A 26,937-nucleotide genomic window follows, 5' to 3' on the forward strand; every position below is an offset into this window, starting at 1 on the left:
ACTTTTACTTGGCATCAAATTCTTCCTTTTTCAATTACACAGATTTCCCATTTCCTAGCATTACTTTGATTTTTACTTTTGATTTGATCTGGTTTGCTATAGTGGAGGCTTCTTTTACCTGAAAGTTATACCCTGTCTGCTAGACTGAATGTTGGTCTTCAGACCACTTTCATTCAGTCAACAAATACTGAATATCTCAGAATTTTTCTACGTAATCTAAATTAGAATGTTCACTTCTAATTTCTTTACATTTGTCTCATTTTCTTGGATTTTGTCCCTTTAAATTTTGGTCATTATGACATGACAAATGATCGAATGCAAATTTTCTCCGCAAGAGAACTGCTCTGCACAAGGTGCAGGCATGTATTTGAAGTTCAAGAAGGGCAGTAGAGTACTGAGATTCACATGGGCAACAGAAATAACTCCCTCCAAATAAATGTTTGTGCTTACTATTAAAATGAGTTATGTTTTCAAAAGCAACTGATTGGCACTTGTTGCTAATTTTTGGTATCTCATTCCATTTAAGTTGTGAAAAGAATGTCCAATTTCACTTTTGATTTGTATTCCCCCTCATATTTCTGTTTCTCTGTATTTCACACACTATTTCCACAGCGAAGTTTCTGACGGGAAAATCCATTTTGAGAATTAATTTAATTGATTTAAAAATCATTTAATACTCTCTCTTCATATTATTCAGTAATCAGAGCATAAAATAATTGAATAATTTAAAGTCTGTATTTCTAAGTTTTCTTAATTATAGCTTATTGGTCCTAAGGTCATAATGTTATATGCTAATTTTCATTTACTCCATTAGGCATAAGAGTTAATTTCACAAAAAAATGTGCTAATGTAAATTTAATTTCTAGTCACTTCTTAGAACTTTAAAAGTAATCATCATCACCTCCCCCTCCTTTTTTCTTGTCTTAAAAAATTTGAGAACTGAACAGACTTACATACAGGCCAGTAACATTAAAACCAAAACAAACAACAACAACAATAAAAGAAAACAACCAACCAACCAAAAACCTCTGTGTTCTTGCCTGCCTTTTCCCTTTTTTTTTTCTCTACCTTTTCTTATTTGCATTCCAATGCCTATAGGATTGCAGGAGCAATAGTGACACGATGTTACAATATGTTATTACGTTATAAGGATAACATGTACAAGAATATTCTGTGGATTGCTCGATTGCAATCCCTAAATTAATGCCTTTCAGGGGAGATTTTTACAAAATCTTCAAAAAATAATCCATATAAAATGGTTGTGGAATTTGTGGCCACTCTTAATTTGCTTCTTTACTGCCCAATTCCAAATCTTCTGATAGTTATGGAATTGTAATATATTCCCTTCTATTTCACTTTGGGAGGCCGAGGTGGGTGGATCACAAGGTCGAGAGATCAAGACCAACCTGGTCAACATGGTGAAACCCCGTCTCTACTAAAAATACAAAACATTAGCTGGGCGTGGTGGCGCGTGCCTGTAATCCCAGCTACTCAGGAGGCTGAGGCAGGAGAATTGCCTGAACCCAGCAGGCGGAGGTTGCGGTGAGCCGAGATTGCGCCATGGCACTCCAGCCTGGGTAACAAGAGTGAAACTCCGCCTCAAAAAAAAAAAAAAAAAGTTATATAGGATACATGTTTATTTTCAAATAAAAATAAAATATTAATTGAAACAACAATTTTGACATGTCTTTCAACTTGTTGAAGACTCTCAAATTTGACAATTGCTATATTAAACTTTAGCTTTCAACTGTTGGTCATTTAAAATTCTTCATTTTACCTTTTCATTTGTCCATTATATTATCTTTCCACCCAGGTCTCTCAAAAGAAATTCTTGAGAGGGACATGACAATATAATCTCTATGTTTTCTAGTTATTTCTGTGTAAGATACCATCCTTCAGGAAGCAGATACCCGATTGATAGGGTTGCCAGGTAAAATATAGGACTCTCAGTTAAACTTAACTTTCAGATAAACAATACATTTTTGTATATGACCCATGTGATAGTTAAGACATACTAAAATAATTATTTGTTGTTTGTCTGGAATTAAAATTTAACTGGCTTTTACTTTTAATTTCTAAATCTGGCAATCCTACATTTAGAGGAATTTAACTTTCTCTAGGAATGGGATGCCTGTGAAGTTGTGTTTTCTCAGAACATGAGGATATAGCTACTGGATCCAAAATTCTTTGCAAATTGATTAAGAAACTCTGTGAACACTGACTGCCTGCTTGCTGTGTCAGAGTTGGCGACTTCCTGACCCTAAAATACCCCACCCTTGGAGCCTTTGTGTGTTGCCTGAAATCATGTTGCATTTTTGAATGCAATGCTGTTTGTTGTGCTTTGATGCCTTTAAACTTGATGCGCCCAAAGTGGAAGTCAATGTAGCCTGTCAGCAGAGTCAATTTTAATAACTGAGAAGAGTGGCATGAAATTTAGTACCTGCTTTGGACATGAGCGTACCCATTCTCTTGCTAGTTTTGTTTTTGTCTGAAAATTCACTCCAATTTTGAGGTTTTTGAGGTTTACCAGTAACTCAATCACGTACAGACCTTTTTTTTTTTTTTTTTTTTTTTACTGAAAAATCTCCTTTTTCAGAAGGAGATTTTTCAGTAAAAAAAAAAAAAGATTAATATGCTTTGAAAATTAATCTCAAAGATTAATACACTTTGAAACCTAGAATGCTGAATTGCCAGTTACAACACATCCATAATCCAAAGTATTTATCAACAACCATAGGAATAGAAAACTAAGCATTTTAACAACTATCGAGAATAGAATGCAAGATCTTACAAAGTTTTATGTTCCTTCCTATAACAAATCAATGTACTAATGATAAAGTTCACACATTATATTATGTTTAAAAATTTCCCCCAATCCTTAAATTTCATTGGCTTCAGATAAGGAAGACAAAGCTATTAAAAAATAGGGTGCCTGACAATCAAAAAATGGAAGTTATTTATTAAAAATATATATCTTAGCCTTCATTTTCTTATTTTTTCTTATATTAAACAATGGCAATATTAAGGCAATTCTTATTATTCTTATATATAAACAATGGTAATATTTACACAAAAGACAAAGGGCAATTTACAATAAAAATCCATTATGCCAGAGGCATTAGATAAGAATTAAACAAGACCATTATTCTAAAGTGGAGAGACCATAATATGTTTACACATAATCTTTGTTTGAACATAAGTTTTAGTCCTTTAGATTAGATTTTATATCTAACTAATTAATTTCAAGTATATAAAACCCATAAAAAATAACTTAAGTATAAAATAAGGGTTTTAGAAATATTGACCAGTACTGTAATCCTTTCAGATTTTGAAAGCCCCTTATTGATAAAGCTTGGCTTAAAAAATAAACATGAAGGCTGGGTGTGGTGGTGGATGCCTGTAATCCCAGCTACTTGGAAGGCTGAGGCAGAAGAATCATTTGAACCCAGGAGGCGGAAATTGCACTGAGCCAAGATTGTGCTGCTGCACTCCAGCCTGGGGGACAGAGCGAGACTTTGTCTCTAACTAAATAAATAATAAACATGAAAATTTGTCATTGAATAGGAATTCCTGGGACTTCTTTGACTTAATTTCTTATAAGGAAATTTATTCTTATCTTTTTTTCTACCAGAATGAGTAAAATTGCTAGCCTTTTATCAGACCTAGAAATAAAGATTTGAGGGATTTTGTCTTTGTTTTCTGAGACAGGACCTTGTTCTGTCATGCAAGCTGGAGTGCAGTGGGCAAGATCATGGCTGACTGAAGCCTCAACCTCCTAGGCTAAGGCTATCCTCCTGCCACAGCCTCCCAAGTAGCTAGGACTACCGGCATGAACCACCAAGCCTGGCTAATTTATTATTAATTTTTTTTAGAGAAGAGATCTTGCTCTGTCTTCCAGATTGGCCTTGATCTCTTGGCTTCAAGCAATACTCCTGCCTTGGCCTATCAAAGTGCTGGGATTACAGGCTTGAGTCACTGTACCTCATCTTGTTTTGTTTTGTTTGAATACCATTGGTCCTGTGTATCAGCAGCTTCTGTATCTGTGGGTTCCAAATCCATGAATTTAGTCAATCTTGGATTGAAAATATTTGAAAAAAATCAAAATAAAAAATACAATTAAAAAGTAAAGCAAGTTTTAAAAATATACAGTATCACAACTATATAGCATTAATATGTTAGGCATTATAAGTAAGGTAGAGCTGCATTATACAGGATTGTGTGCATAGATTATGTGCAAATACGACACCATTTTATGTAAAGGATTGAGCATCCATGCATTTTGGTATCGGTGGGGGAAACAGAGAGCCTGGAACCAATCCTTCACCAATACAGAGAGACGACTGTAGTTAGAAGATCTTAGCCTCATCTATTCAGAGACAGGTTTAAAATGACATAGAAAACAAGTTAGAAATCATGGTTGTCCATGGAGGAAATATCTTGCCATACATCTGAAGTCTGAAGGTAAAAGCTTTCCAATAATATGCCATTTTATAAAACAACATACTCCAGATACATTTGCTTTACAAAAGTCTGAATCAGTCATCAGAAAATAAGCTTCTTAGAGGATAAATGAGTCATCAACAAAGAAGAGAATATTAGAGTACATATTCAATTGAGTGCTTTCACAATCAAATCATTTGACATGAATTTCTCATAACTTCAAAAGAAATGGGTCTCTAAAATACTGAGAAAAAGTTAACTATGAACTGTATGCCAAATTAAAGTTCAGCTCAAAGTTTCTAGATTTAAGGGGTTGTTGTACAAGGAATCAGAAGAAATTATTCACTGCAGTTTGTCAGAAATATTCAATTACCACCACCAACTTTAAAATCAATTTAGTTTATTTGGAATGGTTTACTGTACTTGGTTGAAATCAGACTTTTTCTAGGTTGAAATCCGCCTATTTTCTAGAACAGTTGTGGTAAATCAATCTGTAATAATTTTTATTCCAATATCTTATTTTGTTATAACCATAAAATACTTGAGTGAATGAAACCCTGCCTTCTTTAGAACTACATATAGTTTTAAAATGTGCTGATTTTTAAAAACCTCTCTCTTAGAGACAGTAGAGTAATAACCAGATTCTTGATGAGAAAGTTCTCTTAATCTAACCTTCGTTCTTCACGCTGCATCTAAAGCTACCCTTTCCTGACAAGTGTATCATATTTTGGTGTAGAACAAAGATACTCGAGGCATGGTGAGTGGCCTCCCATGACAGGTGACTTTATTCATCTTACAGTGGCTCTCTCCAATAACTGTCTGTAATTAAATATGTTCATTAATCTTAAATAAGGGACCTCCTGGGCAAATCAAATTTCTTGTCTGAACAGTTTTTGTCTAGTCTCATAACACAAGGAAAAATCAGATATAAAGTAATAGTTTATTTCAGAAATAAAGTTTGCATCTTGAAAAGAAATGATTTATTAATGGTACAAGTGGTGTTAATTTTTTGCAATGTGTTGATCTTCAGCATCTAGAGTTTCTCATTGAAATAGATTCAAGTTGTGATCACATAGTTAAGTGAGACAACGACAAATTTTAGGTTTGTAGGGTAAAGATAACTTTATCACCAAAATCCATTTAAAGTGATGTTTGGCTGATTGTGAAGTTAAACCTCAGAGTGTCCTGGATGTTTGGGGAAATTCACTAGTTTGTCATGGACATAAAAAAAAAAATAAACATTTGTTTTATCCTTATAAAAATGGAAAAGAAAAATACAAAAATTGGCTGGGCGAGGTGGTGTGTGCCTGTAGTCCCAGCTTGTTGGGAGGCTGAGGCAGGACAATCGCTTGAACCTGGGAGGCGGAGGTTGCAGGGAACCGAGATGGCGCCATTGGACTCCAGCCTGGGCAAAAAGAGTGAAACTCCGTCTCAGGAAGCAAAACAAAACAAACAAACAAAAAACAAAGAGAAAGTAGAAAGCTATATTTTCCTGACTTAATTATGCCTTTTCACAGGTTTCTTAAATCATTGGATATATTGCTGAACTTCACAAAAATGGACAACTTTATTCTTTACCATCCAGAGCAGTGGGTTAATTTGTGATTTAACCATCTTTGTTCCCTGGCAGCGTGGCGAGACGGCACTACACATGGCAGCCCGAGCCGGGCAGGTGGAAGTGGTCCGATGCCTCCTGAGAAATGGTGCCCTTGTTGATGCCAGAGCCAGGGTAGGTGCTAGTGCTCTGAGGTTCTCTTCTATCACAGTTTGTGAGTCTCATCCTTAAGAGAGGGGGTTGCCCCTTCAGTTCTTTGATTTGGAAATAACCATGGACCGTAAGTGAAAGGATCAATTCAATAGCAGTTTTCCAGGAAAAAAAGAAACATAAGCAAATACACACAATGAAAAATGTACCCCAATTTCCGAAACATTAACATTTGAAAAAAATGTGCAACTTATCCTCTAACAAATATGGCACTGATTAATATTTTAATACTTTTTTAACCTCAGAAAGTAGTTTCTCATATCTCTTTATTTTCATGAATTTTAAATTTAACCTATAGTATTTAGATGCTATACATATTAAAATTTATTTCTTACCACCTAAACCAATCATATTTCCACAGTCATCCCTTACTAGTTACATAAAAGCAAGTTATTCTCAAAGTTTTAATGTTTTCTCTTCATCTGGCTGACTTCCCTCCTTTTTATATTTACTTTTCTTCTTGCTCTGCTTTTACATATTTAGACATTCTGTATTTCCACTATTCCAAAATAGAATCTGGGCACTGAAGATTGCTTGATCAGACTTGTCCTGTTTTTAATAGCTTCTAATTCCCTCAAGTTGCTTTTTCTTTCTTTTTCTTTTTCTAAAATTTTACTTCCCAACTTATTTTCTCACCCCCCGTTTTTATGGAATATACCAGAATACACTGAATACACTATCAATATACTTTTTCTTCTATTTCCTTTTCCATGGTGTTTGGTTAACTTTTGTACTGACATCATTGAGATTCTGACGTTAAATAGTTTCCCTCCTTCTTCAATATTTGATATACCTAAGTTAGAACTCATTTCAGTTCGAGTTGTACCATTATAGCTCCATTTTTAATACAGTGTTATATTGGAATGAAAGCATCTGGCTATGTCATATAAATTGTAAGTGATTTTAGGCAAGTCACTTCACTTTTAAGTCTTTTTTAAATTATTATACTTTAAGTTCTGGGTTATATGTGCAGAATGTGCAGGTTTGTTACATAGGTATACAACTGCCATGGCGGTTTGCTGCACACATCAACCTGTCATCTACATTAGGTATTGCTCCTAATGCTACCTCTTCTACCCCCCCCCCATCCCTTGATAGGCCTCAGTGTGTGATAATCCTTTCCCCGTGTCCATGTGTTCTCATTGATCAATTCCCACTTATGAGTAAGAACATGTGGTGTTTGGTTTTCTGTTCCTGTGTTAGTTTGCTAAGAATGATGGTTTCCAATTTCATCCATGTCCCTGCAAAGGACATGAACTCATCCCTTTTTATGGCTGCAGGGTATTCCATGGGGTATATGTGCCACATTTCCTTTATCCAGTCTATCATTGATGGGCATTTGTGTTGGTTCCAAATCTTTGCTATTGTTAACAGTGCTGCAATAAACATATGGAAGCATTTCCTTTTCTTCACATCCTCTTCAGCATCTGTTGTTTCCTGACTTTTTAATGATTGACATTCTAAATGCCTTAAGACAGTATCTCATTGTGGTTTTGATTTGCATTTCTCTAATGACAAGTGATGATGAGATTTTTTTCATGTTTGTTGGCACAGAAATGTCTTCTTTTGAGGAGTGTTTGTTCATATCCTTCACCCACTTTTTGAAGGAGTTATTTCGTTTTTTTCTTGTAAATTTGTTTAAGTTCCTTACGGATTCTGGATATTAGCCCTTTGTCAGATGGATAGATTGCAAAAATTTTCTCCCATTCTGTAGGTTGCCTATTCACTCTGATATAGTTTCTTTTGCTGTGTAGAAGCTCTTCAGTTTAATTAGATCCCATTTATCAATTTTGGCTTTTGTTGCCATTGCTTTTGGTGTTTTAGTAATGAAGTCTTTGCCCATACCTATGTCCTGAATGGTATTGCCTAGGTTTACCTCTAGGGTTTTTATATTTTTAGGTTTTACGTTTAAGTCTTTAATCCATCTTGAGTTAATTTTCATATAAGGTATAAGGAAGGGGTTCAGTTCCAGTTTTCTGCATATGGCTAGCCAGTTTTCCCAGTACAATTTATTAAATAGGGAATCTTCTCATCATTGCTTGTTTTTGTCAGGGTTGCCAAAGATCAGATGGTTGTAGATGTGTGGCATTATTTCTGAGGCCTCTTTTCTGTTTCATTGGTCTATATATCTGTTTTGGTACCATGGCTACACTACCATGCTCTTTTGGTTACTGTAGCCTTGTAGTGTAGTTTGAAATGAGTAGTGTGATGCCTCCAGCTTTGTTCTTTTTGCTTAGGATTGTCTTGGCTATATGGCTCTTTTTTGGGTCCATATAAAATTTAAAATAGTTTTTTTTTTTTCCTAATTCTGTGAAGAAAGTCAATGGTAGCTTGATGGGGATAACATCAACTCTATAAATTACTTGGGACAGTATGGCCATTTTCACGACATTAATTCTTCCTATCCATGAGTATGGAATGTTTTTCCATTTTTTGTGTGTTGTCTCATATTTATTTCATTGAGCAGTGGTTTGTAGTGCTTCTTGAAGAGGTCTTTCATATCTCTTATAAGTTGTATTTGTAGGTATTTTGTTCTCTTCGTAGCAATTATGAATGGGAGTTCACTCATGATTTGGCTCTCTATCATTGGTATATAGGAATGCTTGTGGTTTTTGCACATTGATTTTGTATCCTGAGACTTTGCTGAAGTTGCTTATCAGCTCACAGAGATTTTGGGCTGAGACGATGAGATTTTCTAAATATACAATCATGTTATCTGCAAACAGAGACAATTTTACTTTCTCTCTTCCTATTCGAATACCCCTTATTTCTTCCTTTCTTCCTTTTTTCCTTCTTTCCTTCTTTTTCCTTCTTTCCCCTTCTTTCCTTCTTTTCCCTTTTTTCCTTCTTTCCTTTTCCTTCCTTCCTTCCTGTCTTCCTTCCTTTTCTCCTCCCCTCCCTCCCTCCCTCCCTCCCTTCCTTTCCTCCCTCCCTCCCTCTCTCCTTCCTTCCTTCCTTCTTTTTCTTTCTTTCCTTTCTTCTTTTTCTTTCACTTGCCTGACTGCCCTAGCCAGAACTTCCAATACTATGTTGAATAGAAGGGGCAAGAGAGGGCATCCCTGTCTTGTGCCAGTTTTCCAAGAGAATGCTTCCAGCTTTGCCCATTCCACATGATATTGGCTATGGGTTTGTCACAAATAGCTCTTGTTATTTTGAGATATGTTCCATCAATAACTAGTTTATTGAGAGTTTCTAGCATGAAAGGGTGTTGAATTTTATTGAAGGCCTTTTCTGCATCTGTCGAGATAATCATGTGGTTTTTGTCATTCATTCTGTTTATATGATGGATTATGTTTATTGATTTGCATATATTGAACCAGCCTTGCATCCCAGGGATGAAGGTGACTGGATTGTGGTAGATAAGCTTTTTGATGCGCTGCTGGATTCAGTTTGTCAGTATTTTATTGAGGATTTTCGCATCGATGCTCATCAGGGATTTTAGCCTGAAATATTTTTTATGTGTGTCTCTGTCGGGTTTTAATAACAGGATGATGCTGGCCTCATAAAATGAGTTAGGGAAGAGTCCCTCTTTTTCTATTGTTTGGAATAGTTTCAGAAGAAAGGTATCGGTTACTCTTTGTACCTTTGGTAGAATTCAGCTGTGAATTTGTCTGGTTTCTGTGAATCTTGTTGATCTGTCTAATATTGACAGTGGGGTGTTACAGTTTCCCAGTATTATTGGATTGGAGTCTAAGTCTCTTAGTAGGTCTCTAAGAATTGACTTTATGAATCTGGATGCTCCTGTATTGGGTGCATATATATTTAGGATAGTTAGCTCTTTTTGTTGCATTAATCCCTTTACCATTATGTAATGCCTTTCTTTGTCTTTTTTTGATCTTTGTTTGTTTGAAGTCTGTTTTATCAGAGACTAGGATGACAACCCCTGCTTTTTTTTTTTTTTTTTTTTTTTTGGTAAATATTCTTTCATCCTTTGATTTTGAGCCTATGTGTGTCTTTGCACATGAGATGGGTCTCCTGAATACGGCACACCAATGTGTCTTGATTCTTTCTCCAAGTTGCCAGTCTGTATCTTTTCACTGGGGCATTTAACTCATTTACATTTAAGGTTAATACTGTTATGTATGAATTTGATTCTGTCATTATGATGCTATCTGGTTACTTTGCCCTTTAGTTGATGCAGTTTCTTCAGAGTGTCAATGGCCTTTATAATTTGGTATGTTTTTGCAGTGGCTGATACCAGCTTTTCCTTTGCATATTTAATGCTTCCTTCAGGAGCTCTTATAAGGCAGGCCCGGTGGTGACAAAAATCTCTTAGTATTTGCTTGTCTGTAAAGGATTTTATTTCTCCTTTGCTTATGAAGCTCAGTTTCGCTGGTTATGAAATTCTGGGTTGAAATTATTTTCTTTAAGAACGTTGAATATTGGTCCCCACTCTCTTCTGGCTTATAGGGTTTCTGCAGAGAGATTCACTGTTAGTCTGATGGGCTTCACTTTGTGAGTAACCTGACCTTTTTCTCTGGCTGTCTTTAACATTTTTTCCTTCATTTCAACCTTGGTTGGATGAAATGATGAACCTGATGATTACGTGTCTTGGGGTTGCTCTTCTTGAGGAATATCTTTGTGGTATTCTCTGTGTTTCCTGAATTTGAGTGCTGGCTTCTCTTGCTAGGTTGGGGAAGTTTTGCTGGATAATATCCTGAAGAGTATTTTCTAACTTGGCTCCATTCTCCCCATCACTTTCAGGTACATCAATCAAACATAGATTTGGTCTTTTCAGATAGTCTCATACTTCTTGGAAGCTTTGTTCATTCTTTTTCATTCTTTTTTCTCTAATCTTGTCTTCATGCTTTATTTCATTAAGCTGATCTTTGCTCTCTGATATCCTTTCTTCCACTTGATTGATTAGGCTATTGGTATTTGCGTATGTTTCACAAAGTTCTCATGCTTTGTTTTTTGGTTCCATCAGGTCATTTATTTTCTTCTCTAAACTGGTTACTCTAGTTAGCAATTCCTCTAACCTTTTTTCAGGGTTCTTACCTTCCTTGCATTGGGTTACAACAGGCACCTTTAGCTCAGAGGAGTTTGTTATTACCTACCTTCTGAAGCCTGCTTCTGCCAATTCATCAAACTCATTCTCTGTCCAATTTTCTTCCCTTGGTGGTGAGGAGTTGTGATTCTTTGAGGGAGAAGAGGCATTTTGATTTTTGGAATTTTCAGCCTTTTCCCACTGGTTTTTCCTCATCTTTGTGGATTTATCTACCTTTTGTTTTTGATGTTGGTGACCTTTGGATAAGGTTTCTGCAGGGATGTCCTTTTTGTTGATGTCGATTCTATTTCTTTGTTTGTTAGTTTTCCTTCTAACAGTCAGACCCATCTGCTGCAGGTCTGCTGGAGTTTGCTGGAGGTCCACTCCAGACCTTGTTTGCCTGGGTATCACCACTGGAGGCTGCAGAATAGCAAAGATTACTGCCTGTTTCTTCCTCTGGAAGCTTTGTCCCAGAGGGGCACCCACCAGACACCAGTTGGAGCTCTCCTGTATGAGGTGTCTGTCGACCCCTGCTGGGAGTTGTCTCCCAGTCAGGAGGCATGGGAGTCAGCGACCAACTTGAGGAGGCAGTCTGTCCCTTAGCAGCGCTCAAGCGCTGTGCTGAGGTATCCACTGCTTTCTTCAGAGCCAGGAGACAGGAATGTTTAAGTCTGTTCAAGCTGCACCCAGAGCTGCCCCTTCCCTCAGGTGCTCTGTCCCAAGTGCTAAGTCCCTGACTGGGGCTGCTGCCTTTCATTGAGAGATGCCCTGCCCAGAGAGGAGGAGGAATCTAGAGAAGCATTCTGGCTACAGCTGCTTTGCCATGCTGTGGATTGCTCCACTCAGTTCGAACTTCCTTTACACTGTGAGGGAAAAACCACCTACTCAAGCCTCAGTAATGGCCGGCGCTCCTCCCCACACCAAGCTTGAGCATCCCAGGTTTTCATACTGCTGTGCTGGCAGTGAGAATTTCAAGTCAGTGGATCTGAGTTTGCTGGGCTCTATGGGAGTGTGATCTACTGAAGCAGACCGCTTGGCTCTCTGGCTTCAGCTCCCTTTCCATGAGAGTGAATGGTTCTGTCTTGCTGGTATTCCAGGCACCACTGGGTATGAAAAAAACTCCTGCAGCTAACTCAGTGTCTGCCCAAATGGCAGCCCAATTTTGTGCTTGAAACTCAGGACCCTGGTGATGTAGGCACCTGAAGGAATCTCCCGGTCTGTGGGTTATGAAGACCGTGGGAAAAGCGTAGTATCTGGGCCAGAATGCACCATTCCTCGTGGCACAGTCCCTCACAGCTTCCCTTGGCTGGGGGAGGGAGTTGCCTGACCCCTTGGGCTTCCCAGATTAGGTGATATCGCAGCCTGCTTCAGCTCACCCTCCATGGCCTGTACTCACTGTCTAGCTGGTCTCAGTGAGATGAGCCGGGTACCTCAGTTGGAAATGCAGAAACTGCCTGCCCTCTGCGTTGATCTTGCTGGGAGCTGTAGATTGGAGCTGTTCTTATTTGGTCATCTGGCCAGCCTCTGGCCAATTCCAAGTATTAGTAAAATATGAGTTGGACTCAGAAACTCAAAACTCCTTTCCAGACTTTCTTAACATTCTTTGATTCAATGAATATCACAGACATTTTCTTGTAACAGGTTCCACAGATCTTCAGACAGAATCCAGTGATACATGGGCAGCCTTAACATTACTCTTGCTGTCTTGGTTTTCATCTGCCTTGCTATCCATTGTCCACATAGTGTAATTTATGTTCTTTGGTGTTCATCACTGATCTGTTATATTGTTATCTATTTAAAGCTTTATTCAACCATGAGCTTCCCTTGCCATAGGGTTTTTCTGGTTTCCTTTTAAGGTTACCTGGCATTCAGCTTTTTTTAAACTATTTCTATGGTCAACCAGTTCACTCTGAGTATCGTGTACTTTACTGGAAATTGTGTTGATGTTCCTGTAAATTTTTTGTCATCCATGTTTAATAATGAAAGGGTTTCCCATTTCTCTCTCCTAAAGTAAATTCCCTTAATGTTTTTCTATTATTCAAATTAAAATTTCTACTTTTAATGGAAATTTATTCATTATAATATATCTCTGCCAATTTTTTCTGTATTGATATAACCCATTATTACAGACTTTTATCTTTTGGGATACCCTCTGAAGTCTCTTCCTTAAAAGCACCACTGGCAACAGTCTGTTTCCTTTGAAATATTAATTAATTAGTTAATTTTACACACAGATTTCATTAATTCTACTTTTTTTTACTTCTCATTTGCAACTACATTTAGTATCCTTGTCTACATATATAAATATCTCTTAATTCCTTATTCCTTCTAATTTAAATATCAAATTTCAGCTGTTATCTTTTATTTTTTTTTTTTCAGCTCTACCTCCCATTCTAAGCTACAACTGAAATTCCTTCCCTGTAGCATTTTCTATTGTGAAGCAGTGCTCCCTAAAGGTCAACATGCATACAAATTACCTAGGGACCCTGCTAGAATGCATACTATAATCCAGTTCTGCAGATCTAACAAACTCTCAGATGATGTCAGGGATCCTGATTTGGGGATTATGTTTCAAGCAGCAAGGAGTTAGGGTTTTCCTGTTCACAAGTCCTATTTTAAGGTGTACTTTCACCATGAGATTTTTACTGTCAGTCCTTTTAATGTGTTCCTGGGACTCTGATTTCGTTAACATTTGAACAGTGCTTTAGAATTCATCAAGCATTTAAACACAAAGTATCTTGTTTGATACCCAGAGCAATCCTGTGTTGTAGGGTGGCTTAGTGTCCTGAAATTCAAGATTGCGCTGATTAACTCGTGGTGACAGAGTTAAGAAAAACATTTCTCCTCTGATTCTGCATCTTTCTCCTAACTCTTTCTCCTAAACATCATTACCTCCCACTTCAGACATAAAGAGAGTCCTACTCTCTCCCATTGGAACAAATCACTGGTTTATAATTAGTCATTTTTTCTCCCTTAGCTTATGACTTGAGCTCCTGTCCACTCATGTGGCCTATTTATGAGGTGGGGGTAAGAAGACTGGCAGCCCTTCTAGAACTGCAGGGAATATAGGATATCTAATTCCCCTAAATGAGGGAGGGCTGTCACAGAAGGGTGCAGGGAGTATTGGGGGGAAAAATGAGCACATATCTGCTATTTTACCTCTCAATTTCCCAGTGCACGTGCATACGCACACACACACACACACACACACACACACACACACACACAAAACCACACACACTTTTGAAAACTTCTTCTCTAAACCTAATAACATTGCCCTAGAATTCGCCCTCTCCCAAAGAAGAGTTAGTAAAAAATTGTGCCCAGCTACTACATTGAGCTCCAAGGTCAAGATCGCTGGGTAGTTCACAATCTTCTCAATCAGGTTTAGAAATATTATCTCACAGGTATATAATCAAGGGGCCAAGTCATAGGTTTTGCCTATTCACAATATATAACAAAAGAAAAACCATATACTCATAATAGTATCTGTAATTTTTAAAGGACACGCAGCACACTCTATTCACTAGTCCAGAGCATAAGTCACATTTTGCTGGACAGACTAGAGAGCACAGGCCACAGTGGCCTCATTTCCTCTGTCGGCCGGTGTGTTTGCCCCCGGGTCCTGCTCTTAGGAAGGCCCTTCCTTGTCCAGGTCTTCAATGGACACTACTGAGAGGGCCACCAGAGCCTGTCCATCTGGGAGCTCTCTTGTTTTAGGAGCTGGTTTTGTTGGCACAATTACAAGGCTTTTTATTTGCTTTAGGGATCTTGCCATCCCAGGGGTTCCAGGTTTAAACTCGCTTGAAACTTAGCTCCTTTAGAACTTTAGTTAGATACTAGGAGATACGCTTCTAGGAAACCTGTTAGCTAGTAACTAGTAATAGAAATTTTTTCAAATCTCTGAACTTTATCCGAGCCAGTGTTGTTTTTCTATCTTTGTCAACAGAGTTGAGGGGCTCAGCAAGTCCCCAAAGTAAAATGATAGACTGCTCTTCTGCTTCTGGTCCAGGCTATATCAGATAAAATGCTTTATAATGAGGCAATTGTTGCCTCTCATTTTCGGAAGAGGTCTAGGTAATCAGGCTTCCCCCATTTCTTTACCTTTTCCCACGAATCTTTTCTCTGCTCTTTCCCAATTCTTTGCACTGGTTTGAATTATCATTACCCTGAGGCAGTAAGTTCAACTTTTGGCAATTCAGCAGGGAACTATTTGGCCAGTCCTGAAAGGTCTTATATCCCTGGTTACAGGTTGAAAGATTTTCTTTGCAAAATTTGTATGTTCTTTTTTTTTCCCACTTTCACGTAGAACCTTAACAGAAATGGAAAGAAGAAGGCAAGACATTCTATTTCTTAACTTTTTTTTTTTTTTTTTTTTTTTTTTTTGAGGAAGAAGAACATTAATACTATACAGTCTAAGAACCAAGGATCAATAGTTAATAATTAACCAATTACTTAGCTATCTCCAGTCAATGATTGCCACTTCTCAGCACTGGATTAAAAAGTCATCATCACCCCAACTATCCCTCTTACTCATGGAAAATATATTTTAGAGCATGTCACTTGAAATACCCCTCCACCTCTATCTCTGCAGGGCAGAGATGTGGGAAGGGAACCCCAGAAACAACAAGTGTTCATCATAGCGATTCTCAAGTTCCTCAGTTTTTAAATTGTCTGTTTTGCTAACCATTTATTTTTATAAATAAAAATATGTTCATTTTAATTATAAATAAAAAAGGGTTATGCTCCCCACCCCTCTATGTTCTCCTCTGTATTTCAGAGAAATTTTATCTTCGAATGTGTCGTCAGTCTCCTTTCCTACTAAGAGTCACTTTGCCCCGACAGGTCTCTTAGCGATCATCTTATCATAATATTTATTTCCAAAGACGGTAAAGGCAGAGAAATGTCTTTAGAATCCAATGCCCTGAATTCAAGTTCTGTTTTAATAGCTGAGTAAACTTGGACAATCCTTGAGTACTCATTTAATTTTTCTTAATCTCGATCTGGAAAATGGTCTAATAATGCATTTTAGGTTTTCCTTTTAACTCTGTTAGGAGGATTGGGTCACGTATGCATCATGCACGAGGGAAGCTTATCAACTGCAAATGTTCACAAAATTTCAATTCTAGCACGAAAATAATCATATTGCTATTATTTATTTATTTCCTACTACCTTGAAATCCATGTAGTACTATTTTATCTCTTACTATAGCTCCCCCTCTTTTTTCTTTTAACTTTAAGTTATTGCATGTTTTTGGATAGATCTTCCTTCCTCTGTCTACTTTTCTCCATTCATTCTCAGTCCTGGAAGTCAGCCAGATTTCCCTTCCTCACTTTTATTATGACATGCCCTTGGGCAGTTGTAAAGATATACCTCTTTTTATCACTAAAGTTACACTCAATTTTCTTTTTATGAGAGAGTGGTTTGGCCCGGTTCTCTAAACACTGAAAACATTATTTCCAACTACACATCAGAGTCAGGTGATTTTCTTGAGCCTCCTGGAACATGTCCTTCCCGTCCCTTATACCTAGCTATATCGTCTATTTTAAAATGTAAAGCACTTGGAAAATAGTTCATCCTATTTGCTTCTTGCGAGAGTCCCTTTCACTTTTTAAGTTATGTATGCAAGTTCCAGAACTATCTGCAGCATTTTCTGAAACATCTTTTAAAACTAGATTACAATATCTTCTTTGTGCACTGTTTCTCCTTGAAGAAAACGACCAGCGTTTGTATCCTTGGCTTGCTGAATGGAGTAAAATCAAAGATTTTCCAGCATCCCTTGTTCTTTTTCTCTTGATAGAGTTCCCAGAATAAATCCTGCCTGTAAGTAAAAACTCTTGGATGAAAATCTAGGTCTTAGGACTTTTGGACTAGATTTCCTTCTTATTCAAAACCATGAGTTAGTTTGTATTTAAACATAAGTGAGACCTGAAGCCTTAATGAGTTGAGAAATGCTTTGGGATGCCCAGAAAGCATTGATCAAGTTCATGGAAGTACATTCTTTTTAAAAATCAAAGGGAAACTTTGTGACCAACCAGGTCACAAATATAAAATTCCAAAATATAGGATTCCAAATACAGGATTCCAAAATAGAAAATATACCATGGTCAAAGCAGTAATGATTTCCTTTTGGGTGGGGTTCCTAGAGATTCCAGGAAGACATCATGAAATATATGAGTGAAACATATCACCAGTGAAGTTCCGTCTGCCTGGCACTAACTTTTTACTTGACTTGAGTTGTAGGAGGAACAGACACCTTTGCATATTGCCTCCCGCCTGGGTAAGACAGAAATTGTCCAGCTGCTTCTGCAACATATGGCTCATCCAGACGCAGCCACCACAAATGGGTACACACCACTGCACATCTCTGCCCGGGAGGGCCAGGTGGATGTGGCATCAGTCCTCTTGGAAGCAGGAGCAGCCCACTCCTTAGCTACCAAGGTAAGGAGAATGACATCATGACAACAGGGACCAAGAGGATTTCTAAGTCATGGCCTTTCTGCTCCACCACATACAGAACAAAGAGGATAGATCTCCATAGGCCTTGACTTACTTCTTTCTCTACATATTTAAGATTCATTGTCTAAATGATTTAAGGGAATTGTGAGATTCCATATATCTTCAATAGAGTGTTGAATTTCATTCTAATTAATGCCAGCATTGTTGCTAGGACAGATATCTAGTACTCTAAGATGATTTTCATAAAACAAGGACTACTTTTTCTTCTTCGCATTATAAAATCTATAATATATTCTTAACAAAAAGATAAATGAAATTCCTAAATACATTGAACTGGTAATACTAATGAGGAAGAGGATACTGCATTAGATGTATGTGTCGTGAGTTATAGTACCAGATAGAAGCTCACTTTACTTAATCTTGCATTTTGCCAACCCTATCATTAGCCATCACTTATCTGACATTCTCATTCCCATATTAGCTTCCAATCTTTTGCCTGGGTATTTGCAGTGTTTAAACAGAGCTGGGCTGGAAAATTCCACTTCCTTAGTTATTAATGACACCGAAAAAGAATTTTACTTATGTTCCAAGTTTCATGACAGGGCAGAGTAATTTTTCCTATGCTTTATGCCAGACGTTCCCAAACTTTTTACACAGGGGGCCAGTTCACTGTCCCTCAGACCGTTGGAGGGCCGCCACATACTGTGCGCCTCTCACTGACCACCAATGAAAGAGGTGCCCCTTCCTGAAGTGCGGCGGGGGGGCCGGATAAATGGCCTCAGGGGGCCTCAGGGGGCCACATGCGGCCTGCGGGGCGTAGTTTGGGGACGCCTGCTTTATACATTCTGTTTGACATTCATAATTTGGAGATGACTTAAAATAAAACATGAATATGCTTAGCTAATTAGAGCAAAATAAATAGAGCTAGTGCAAGTGGATTTGTCATGAGGCAAAATAATTCCCTCAAATGTAGCAGTGATTCAGATTAATGAAAGGGCAATTTCAATTCTCCCATACTAAGTAGGCATAGGGACTGCACCCAGGGAGAAGGAAGGTTGCAAATATAAACTGAGACAGTGATGTGGCTTCTGTCCTCTTATACGTAGGAGTAGCCCACTAGCTGTTATGGCTTATCTGGTTGTCTGTTATGGCTTATCTGGTTGCCTATGGCTATAAAAAGTATTTTGATATAAGAAATTGATAATTATTGAAATTTTGCATGCTGAAAAGTTGAAAGGATTTTAAAAGTTCTTAAAAAATAGAAACTAAGCAACGAATGTGGTAATAACCTGAAAGACTAAGCGATCGTCCTATCAGAGGAAGGTATAAATCATCAAAATTAAGATACATAAAATACAGAAATAGAGAATAAAAAATAAATTCTTCTCTTTCAAAGATTTTTAGGGTTTAAAAAATATAACTAGATCCATGATAAATTAGGGCAATAAAATAGAATAAAATGTTAAATAGCATTTTAAGAATTAAACTGATGAGAGCTCAACAGTGGTTGATTCATCATTATTAAAGCCATGTAAGTATTTCTAAATATCAGAGGGTAAATAAGTCGTGGTGGGATTAACATAGAGGAGGAAGGTAGATGTATGTGTGACTCAAGAGATGCCTTCTAACTTTTGGTTTTGTTATTCTACAGTATATTTTATGGAGTTTTGTCTAATAAGTATTTCCAAACCTGTACGAGTTAGATCACTATTCTAGCAAGACTTTAAAGATAAGGAGTTTATTTTTCCTTCCTCATCATATAGTTTGTCTCAAAGAACTGCTTCATCCAGAGTATCACCCTCATCATTGTGTGCGTTGAGTGGAGGGGGGAGAGCTTTATGCTGGTTTATATGGACAATGCAAGAAGGAAGAAATACTTCCTACATTTGTCCCACACGTGGAAAAAGCCAGAAGATTCACTGTCTTCCAAGAATTTATTAATACCAAATGTTCAAAAAGAAGCAAAAAGAAAAACGTCATCTTATTTAAAAATAATTTGTCTGGAGACACTGAAAGGGGAATATTGCTTCTTGGGGGATAGTCTGTGTTTATGATGGGGGCTTAAATGGTCCCAGGATAAGCTATAGCTTAGAGCACCTAATCCAGGCATATTTGCTGTATGTTTTACGGGCCCTGGTCAGTGTTAGAATTTCCCTACTCTGACTGTAGTGCCAGAAGAACATGTGATTAAACTGTTCAGCCAAGAGGATGGATTTGAGATCATGGTGTAGGAATTGTGCCATCCTCAAGATCTCAGTCCACAGACTTATCCGTTTTTATAACACACTGCTAAGTACAGAGTAAGGCCATTGTTTAGGCATGCAAGACACTGAATGTACACATACCAACATGTGTAGGAGAGCAGCTTTCTAAAAAATGTTATAAAGTTTCAGTGTGTTTAAATGTCTGGTGTTAATCAGCTCAACATCATGCCAGAAGTAGAATGTATTTTACAAAAGCAATTGGTCTTTTAGACAGTTGTGAGTCTTCTGGGAAAGGGGACAAATCAGAAAGGGAGTTGCTTTTTAGTAGTGCACGTTTTTTGTTCTATACACCATTTATCTTGCTGTTTCTGCAGAAACATGTCAACTAATTCACGAATACTTGTTTTTACTATGGCTGCCAAAATATGCTAAAATTTAAATAAATTTGGAATTCAGGTGTTATAAAAAGGTTTAAAAGAAAGAGGAGAGTTGGAGAGAAGGCAGATTTTAGAGACAAGAAAAAGGCTTCTTTTTTTTTTTTCCATTCACAAATTGGAGCCCGTTTACTGACACTAGTGGCTTTTTAAAATCCTAAACCTATAAAGTCAGACTTCAGTCTCCAAGCCCTTAAAATAAAATTTCTTTTGTGCAATCTATCAAGCCAAACTTTTGCATGTTAAATTTCATTCTTTTCTTTGTCCTTGCTCATGGCTAACAGATTTAATGTTACCAGCATTTTTTCCAGATGAATAATCAGTATAGTTTGCTTAATATGTTAACAAATAAAAAGATTTTGTGAGGAGTTACACAAACAAATACGATTTTACTTTTGTTTCTCACATTTTCAGAAGGGTTTTACTCCCCTGCATGTAGCAGCCAAGTATGGAAGCCTGGATGTGGCAAAACTTCTCTTGCAACGCCGCGCTGCCGCAGATTCTGCAGGAAAGGTAATGATTTTCTACACGTTGTAATCATATAACAGTCAAGGTGATAGATTAGGAGATCCTTAAAAACATTTTTCTCACTTCTCTGAAAAGAATGTGAGAATAACTGATGAAACTATCCCAAATAGACATGGTGGTGATGTCTATCATGACTCTCAAATGTACACACTGATTCAGAAAGCATTTTGAACTGTGCCTCAAAGTCTTGTCACAACAGTGCCAGAGCGTTTCTATATTAAGAGGAATCCCTGCAATGTTATATAGTATTTCTTACATAACAGTTTAGACCATTATACATTGTGACCATCAAGATGCCCTTTGCCGGTGATATGCTCACTCATTTTCAACTTTAGTTATGTTTTTAATATGAAAATTATTAGGGATTTGTTTATCTTTATGCTTTTTTTTCTATTGACTATATTAATTCATTAACATGAACTTAATCAATATCCAGGCATCCTAGTAGCTTCAGGGCAGCTAACCCTAATTTATTAATGCTGAAACTTAAACACACCCTTTACAGAATGGCCTTACCCCGCTCCATGTTGCTGCTCATTATGACAACCAGAAGGTGGCGCTGCTGTTACTGGAGAAGGGTGCTTCCCCTCATGCCACTGCCAAGGTGAGGACCACAGAAAAGGATTTACAGACATAGGGTGTAACGATCACCTGAAAAAACATGAAAATTGTCATTTAAACATATGGTATAGTATAAGTGACACTAGTCTTAGCAATAGCAGCTTTTGGTATTGACACCTTTTTTTTTTTTTCTTGTATTTCTACCAGTTGCATCTAGAAAACCTTTTAAGATTTTTAGAGTCAGCAAATATTAGGGGCATGTTCCCATAAACCAGTAGAGATGAATCTTGTTGCTAACATTTTGTGTGTTAGAGAATGATGTCTGAATTTTGAGAAATGAGAAATAGGGTCATTAACATGTTTTCCCTTCTCTCCTATAAACCAAATGCTATGATAAAAATGTCCTTTTATACTCTCATTCTTTCAGACCTCAAACTTCTACTTATTTCTTTGTTTTTTAAAAATGTTTTACCTGTGTTAAATGTAGCATGGATCCCTCTGAGTCCCTAGACTTGGGGATGGTGGGGTATGCCTTTTTTGTGTGTATCTAGACAGCACCAAATTCCAAAACTAAGACTTGCACTTATGGACAGGGCATTTCCCAGCACTCTAGCTGTCACCTTATTGCACTGAAAATATATATGAATGCCATATAATACATAAAGTCCTTATTGCATCTTCCATTCATTAATTCAGCAAAACTATTTTGAGAACACATCTGGGTTATTTAAAAAATATTGATTATGGCTGGGCGTGGTGGTGGCTCACGCCTGTAATCCCAGCACTTTGGGAGGCTGAGGTGGGTGGATCACGAGGTCAAGAGATTGAAACCCCATCTCTACTAAAAATACAAAAATTAGCTGGGTGTCGTGGCGTGAGTCTGTAGTCCCAGCTATTCAGAGGCTGAGGCAGGAGAATCACTTGAACACAGGAGGCAGAGGCTGCAGTGAGCCAAGATCGCGCCACTGCACTCCAGCCTGGTGACAGAGTGCGACTCCATCTCAAATATACATATATGTGATGGGAAAATATTTATGCTGTATTAGACAACATTATAAATCAATGGCCACTATTTATTTGCTAAACACCATGCCTAGCACTTTACAGGCAATCTCTCATAATAATCCCATGAGACTGGTATTCTAATGATCTCCATTTTGCAGATAAGAAAATGAGATTTAAGTAGGTTAATTTTCCAAGGTCATATGAATAATAAGTGTTAGAGCTTGTACCTGTGTTTGATCTCAGGCAGACTAACTTTAGAGCTGGTGCTCTCAACCACTAGATCCTTTGTGTCCCAAAGCAATATAGAGAGATTTATTCCACTTTTATTATACAAATATATACACATATATACTCATGCCTATTTAAATTATGCATATTATAAATATAAAATGGGATATATACATAAAATATGTTCTGTGTAAATATCATATATTTTATATATAATGTTACATATAATATCATAAATATATAACTTTATACACATACGTACATATACATCTACATATATTTATATCTTTTTGATGCCAATGAACAGTTTATAATAAAGTACTCTAATTGTAAAAAGAGGGTGCCAAATTTTTGGTTATCCACACTGTTCTTACTTCTCTTTTTTCTACAACCTTCTCATCATTTCTGCACATATTTTATGTCTTTCTTCAAACTAGATTATAAGCTACTTGAGGAGTATTCATATCATATTCATGTGCATATCCCTGAGGTGTTTAATACCATATTATGTGGGTTCTCAATAAATTTGGATGAAAGAATGAAGATTGAGCAGCTATGGAATAAAAAAATACCTGCTCACTTAAGATGCCAGCATTTTTTTTTTCATTAGCTATCCAGGATAAGCATTCTTAACATAGATACAAAAGATTTCATCAGTACGCATGAGCACTTTCATTGAACTCTTATAATGTGCAAAGAAAGGATTATAGTCACTCCATGGGAGGTAAAACTGTAAAACACATGTTTTCATTCCACAAGGGACTCTGAATCTGCTTGCAAGAGAAGACCTAAGTTATAAAATAACATGTATGGTTTTCCTAAAGAGACAAACACAGCCTTGAGCTCCAGCCTCTACCTTGTATGATCTTTACTCTTAGGCGGGCACATACCGAGTTCTGAAGATGATGTAAAGCATTTCTCTACTCCAGAGTCCACGGTAGGATGGGTGTCCTGGGAAGGTCTCTCTAGTGTCTTTCACTCATCTGCCTAGCCTGTCACTCCAGGTGGTACGATCCCCGCTGTAGTCTCCACTTCAGACTCTTTCTGCTCATTACAACGACCCCTCTCCTCAACACACAATCCTTCAACCAGGAGAATTTTGATTCTTTCCACCAGAGTCCAGAACCTTCTCTTAGTCTTCCTTGGGAGTGCTGCTCAAGTTATTTGAGTCCCAAAATGTTTACTCTTTGTGGAGTAAAAGGGCCCTTTAGCTCTTGTAGGTTTAGTATCTACCAGACAAGCCTCATCCATTGCCAGGATTGACACCTTCTTTGATGATCACTTATGTTGTTTTGCTAAAACACCCCTTTACCTAACTTTGGTAGAGTCCATGCTGTAGGAAGGGGGTAATTGAAACTAAAGAAACACATTGTAGCAAAAAGAAGTTAATTAAATTCATTTGGTCCACAAAAATCTATGTGTCTCTTTTTCAATAGAGCCTGTGGACAAAAATACAATATTCTAAAGCAATTGAAGCATGTGAGACCTCTGATCAGACCCTGAAAAAGACTTCCTAGCTGAATTTCCTTCAGTTGCTTCAGGGAAAGAAACTATTTGTCAAAAATGAAAGATACTAATTCTTGCTTGGAGAAATGGGGACAGAGTAGATAATGTAGGGTCCTATGAGGATCAAGATTTGATGATGGCATATAAAGACATTTAGATTCTCACAAAGCCTTTTTATTTTTTGGTACACTTGGTAGTTAACATTAAGGAAATAGCATGACCTGAAAATGCCTCTCATGTACTGATTACAGGCTTCAGTCTGTAATCTTAGCACTTTGGGGGATGGAAGTGGGCAGAGCACTTGAGCTCATGAGTTTGGGACCAACCTGGAAACATGACAAAACCCCATCCCTACCAAAATTACAAAGAAATTAGCCAGTCCTGGTGGCGTGTGCCTAGAGTCCTCAGTACTCAGGAGGCTGAGGTGGGTGGATTGCTTGAGCCCGGAGGTGAGGATTGCAGTGACTGAGCTGACACCACTGTACTCCAGTCTGGGCGATGAAGCCATACCTTGTCCAAACAAACCAACCAACCTCTCATGGTAATCTCACAAGAAGCACTTGATCATTATACTGTCTTTCCCTTCAGCATGTCACTGAAGGGAAAAACCACGGTTAATGGCAAAGCCACTGTTTTGAATTTCAATTTGACTGGAAAATTCTACCAGATTTTTTAACAAAAAGGAAAGAAAATAATGTATACTGCAGACTTACAATTGTTCCACATTTTTTTTTCTTTTAGCTAAGTATGGGGTTTAGATTTCTGTTCTTGTAAGCAGAGCATGCGTTATTCTGGTCCTTTCCACAAACTCCCACCCAAAATGAGTAGCCTCATAGTTCTACTTTTGAAGCAACAGGGGAGATGAAGAAGGGGAGCTCTAGGATTTGAATGGACCACAAGATCAATATAAGCTAATTTTGTTGTTTAATACATTTTAAATTAGAACGCAATCCATTAAAGACAAGGATTATGTCATGTTCACCATTGTATTCCCACACCTAGCACACTGCTTGGCATGGGCTAGGCACTCAGTAATATTTATTGAACCACGTTAAAGTACAATCCAATCAGAAGCATATTAGTTTGAGTATTCTAGTAAGATAATAGACGTAATTCCATTTTATTCAGTACTGTTATAACCATATCTGAAGTACAGCACACACAATTCAAGAACAATATTGACAAGCTAGAATCAGCTCAGAACAGTTCATCCTTATAGGGAGAGATGTAGAAATGGCACTTCCATCAGGAATAGTTGAAGAAATGGAGGAAATTAGCTTGGAAAAGAGAAGGCTAAAGGTGGATATGAAAACTATCCCTGGGTATTTAAAGGATGGTCATGTAGAAGAGGAACCTGGGTTACTCTATGTTGCTCTTCAGGAGAGAGCCAACATTATAAGAAAAGAATTTTCAGCTTTGGTGCTTTAATGTTTCTATCTGTCTTACAGTAGAAGGGGGTGCCCTATGACTTTTATTGCAGAGACTTGGTTATTGTTGGATGGAAACATGATGAGTAAGAGTTTGAATTAACTGTAAACTCATTTTTAATTCTTCGGTTGATTTGAGATTTTTATTTCCTTTAGAGATACGTATTAGAGCAACTCTTAATCTTACTCTGTGTGCGTGTGTTTTTGTTTTCTTTAGAATGGCTATACTCCGTTACACATTGCTGCCAAGAAGAATCAAATGCAGATAGCTTCCACACTCCTAAACTATGGAGCGGAGACAAACATCGTGACAAAGCAAGGGGTAACGCCACTCCATCTGGCCTCGCAGGAGGGGCACACAGACATGGTTACCTTGCTTCTGGATAAGGGAGCCAATATCCATATGTCAACCAAGGTATTCTGTCCTGGCCTCTTGCTTCAGTCAAGATGTTTTGGATGCATGTAGACAGGAACCAATCACAGATCATTTGGAACAAAAGGAGCAATGTGTTAAAAAGAAACAAGGGTATCTTACAGACCCCAAGGACAGGAAGGGAGTCAAGCCTTAGGAGAGATTAGGAAACCATAAGGGAACAAGGGAGATACTCTCTGTATGGCAACATTTTTGCTTCTTGACTTTTCTATGCAAGTCTCACTGATTTCTGTAGCCCTGCTTTCTTTGCTTCTCCATGTGTGTGTCTAAAGAGGCTGCCCTATAGCTCCCAATGTTAACATCACTATCATTGCTCCAGTGTCTGCTGCTCCTCATTCCAAATTTCAGATATATATAGAGAAAGAATGGTTCCACCTAGGGTTTAGTTTAAACAGCTGCCTCTAAGCTGGCAGGCCCATGTCTACCACCCAAGGCATTCTTTGGCCCTGCTGGGCCTTGGAGGCCTCTGGATAGGAGGTGGGAAACTCAATGAACTATAGATTTTTTTTTTTTTTTTTTGAGTCAACATAAGCCTAGCTTGAGGGGTTTGGTGTTGGTGGTGAGAAAATCTTTTTTGTTTTTTTAATAAGGCACATCAATCATTTTAGCCTTTCTCCAGGGACCGGCCTTTGTAGGCCTCCACATTAATTATAATAGAATGGCAGTCAAAAATATAAGGGAAAAATCGTCAAATGTAAAAACATATTTTTACAAGTACATGTTTTCCAATAAATCTATCCATTCATCTACATATAGATCTATAGATCCACATAACTTTCTGTCTTACACTTACATATACTCTGCTATAGCCAGCTGCTGAGAAACACAGAATTGGAACCTGTATTTATTAAGTTGGTTTGTCATTTGATGTCTTGATGCTTTTTGTAATATGTTGTAGGAGTTAGTGAAAATTAAGTTTCTTAGCTCTTTCCACAAATGTGCAAATACCCTATGTTTTC

At 37.6% G+C, this 26,937-nt stretch overlaps 1 protein-coding gene across 50 annotated transcripts in view; it reads left to right on the plus strand.

Annotated features, from left to right (window-relative positions):
• Nucleotides 1-26,937, plus strand: part of ANK2 (ankyrin 2) — a 699,003-nt gene that overhangs the window by 570,984 nt on the left and 101,082 nt on the right. For 43 of the 50 annotated variants that reach the window (XM_074396618.1, XM_074396581.1, XM_074396584.1 and 40 more), the window contains 5 exons: nt 6,071-6,169; nt 17,437-17,634; nt 20,705-20,803; nt 21,324-21,422; nt 25,763-25,960. In XM_074396618.1, the coding sequence (XP_074252719.1) occupies nt 6,071-6,169; nt 17,437-17,634; nt 20,705-20,803; nt 21,324-21,422; nt 25,763-25,960 (693 nt within the window). The remainder of the gene's footprint in view (nt 1-6,070; nt 6,170-17,436; nt 17,635-20,704; nt 20,804-21,323; nt 21,423-25,762; nt 25,961-26,937) is intronic. The other 7 variants (XM_074396612.1, XM_074396625.1, XM_074396614.1 and 4 more) reach the window with 1 other exon arrangement.

Source organism: Saimiri boliviensis, chromosome 3 (genome assembly GCF_048565385.1).
Source record: "Saimiri boliviensis isolate mSaiBol1 chromosome 3, mSaiBol1.pri, whole genome shotgun sequence".
NCBI classification, from domain to species: domain Eukaryota; kingdom Metazoa; phylum Chordata; class Mammalia; order Primates; family Cebidae; genus Saimiri; species Saimiri boliviensis.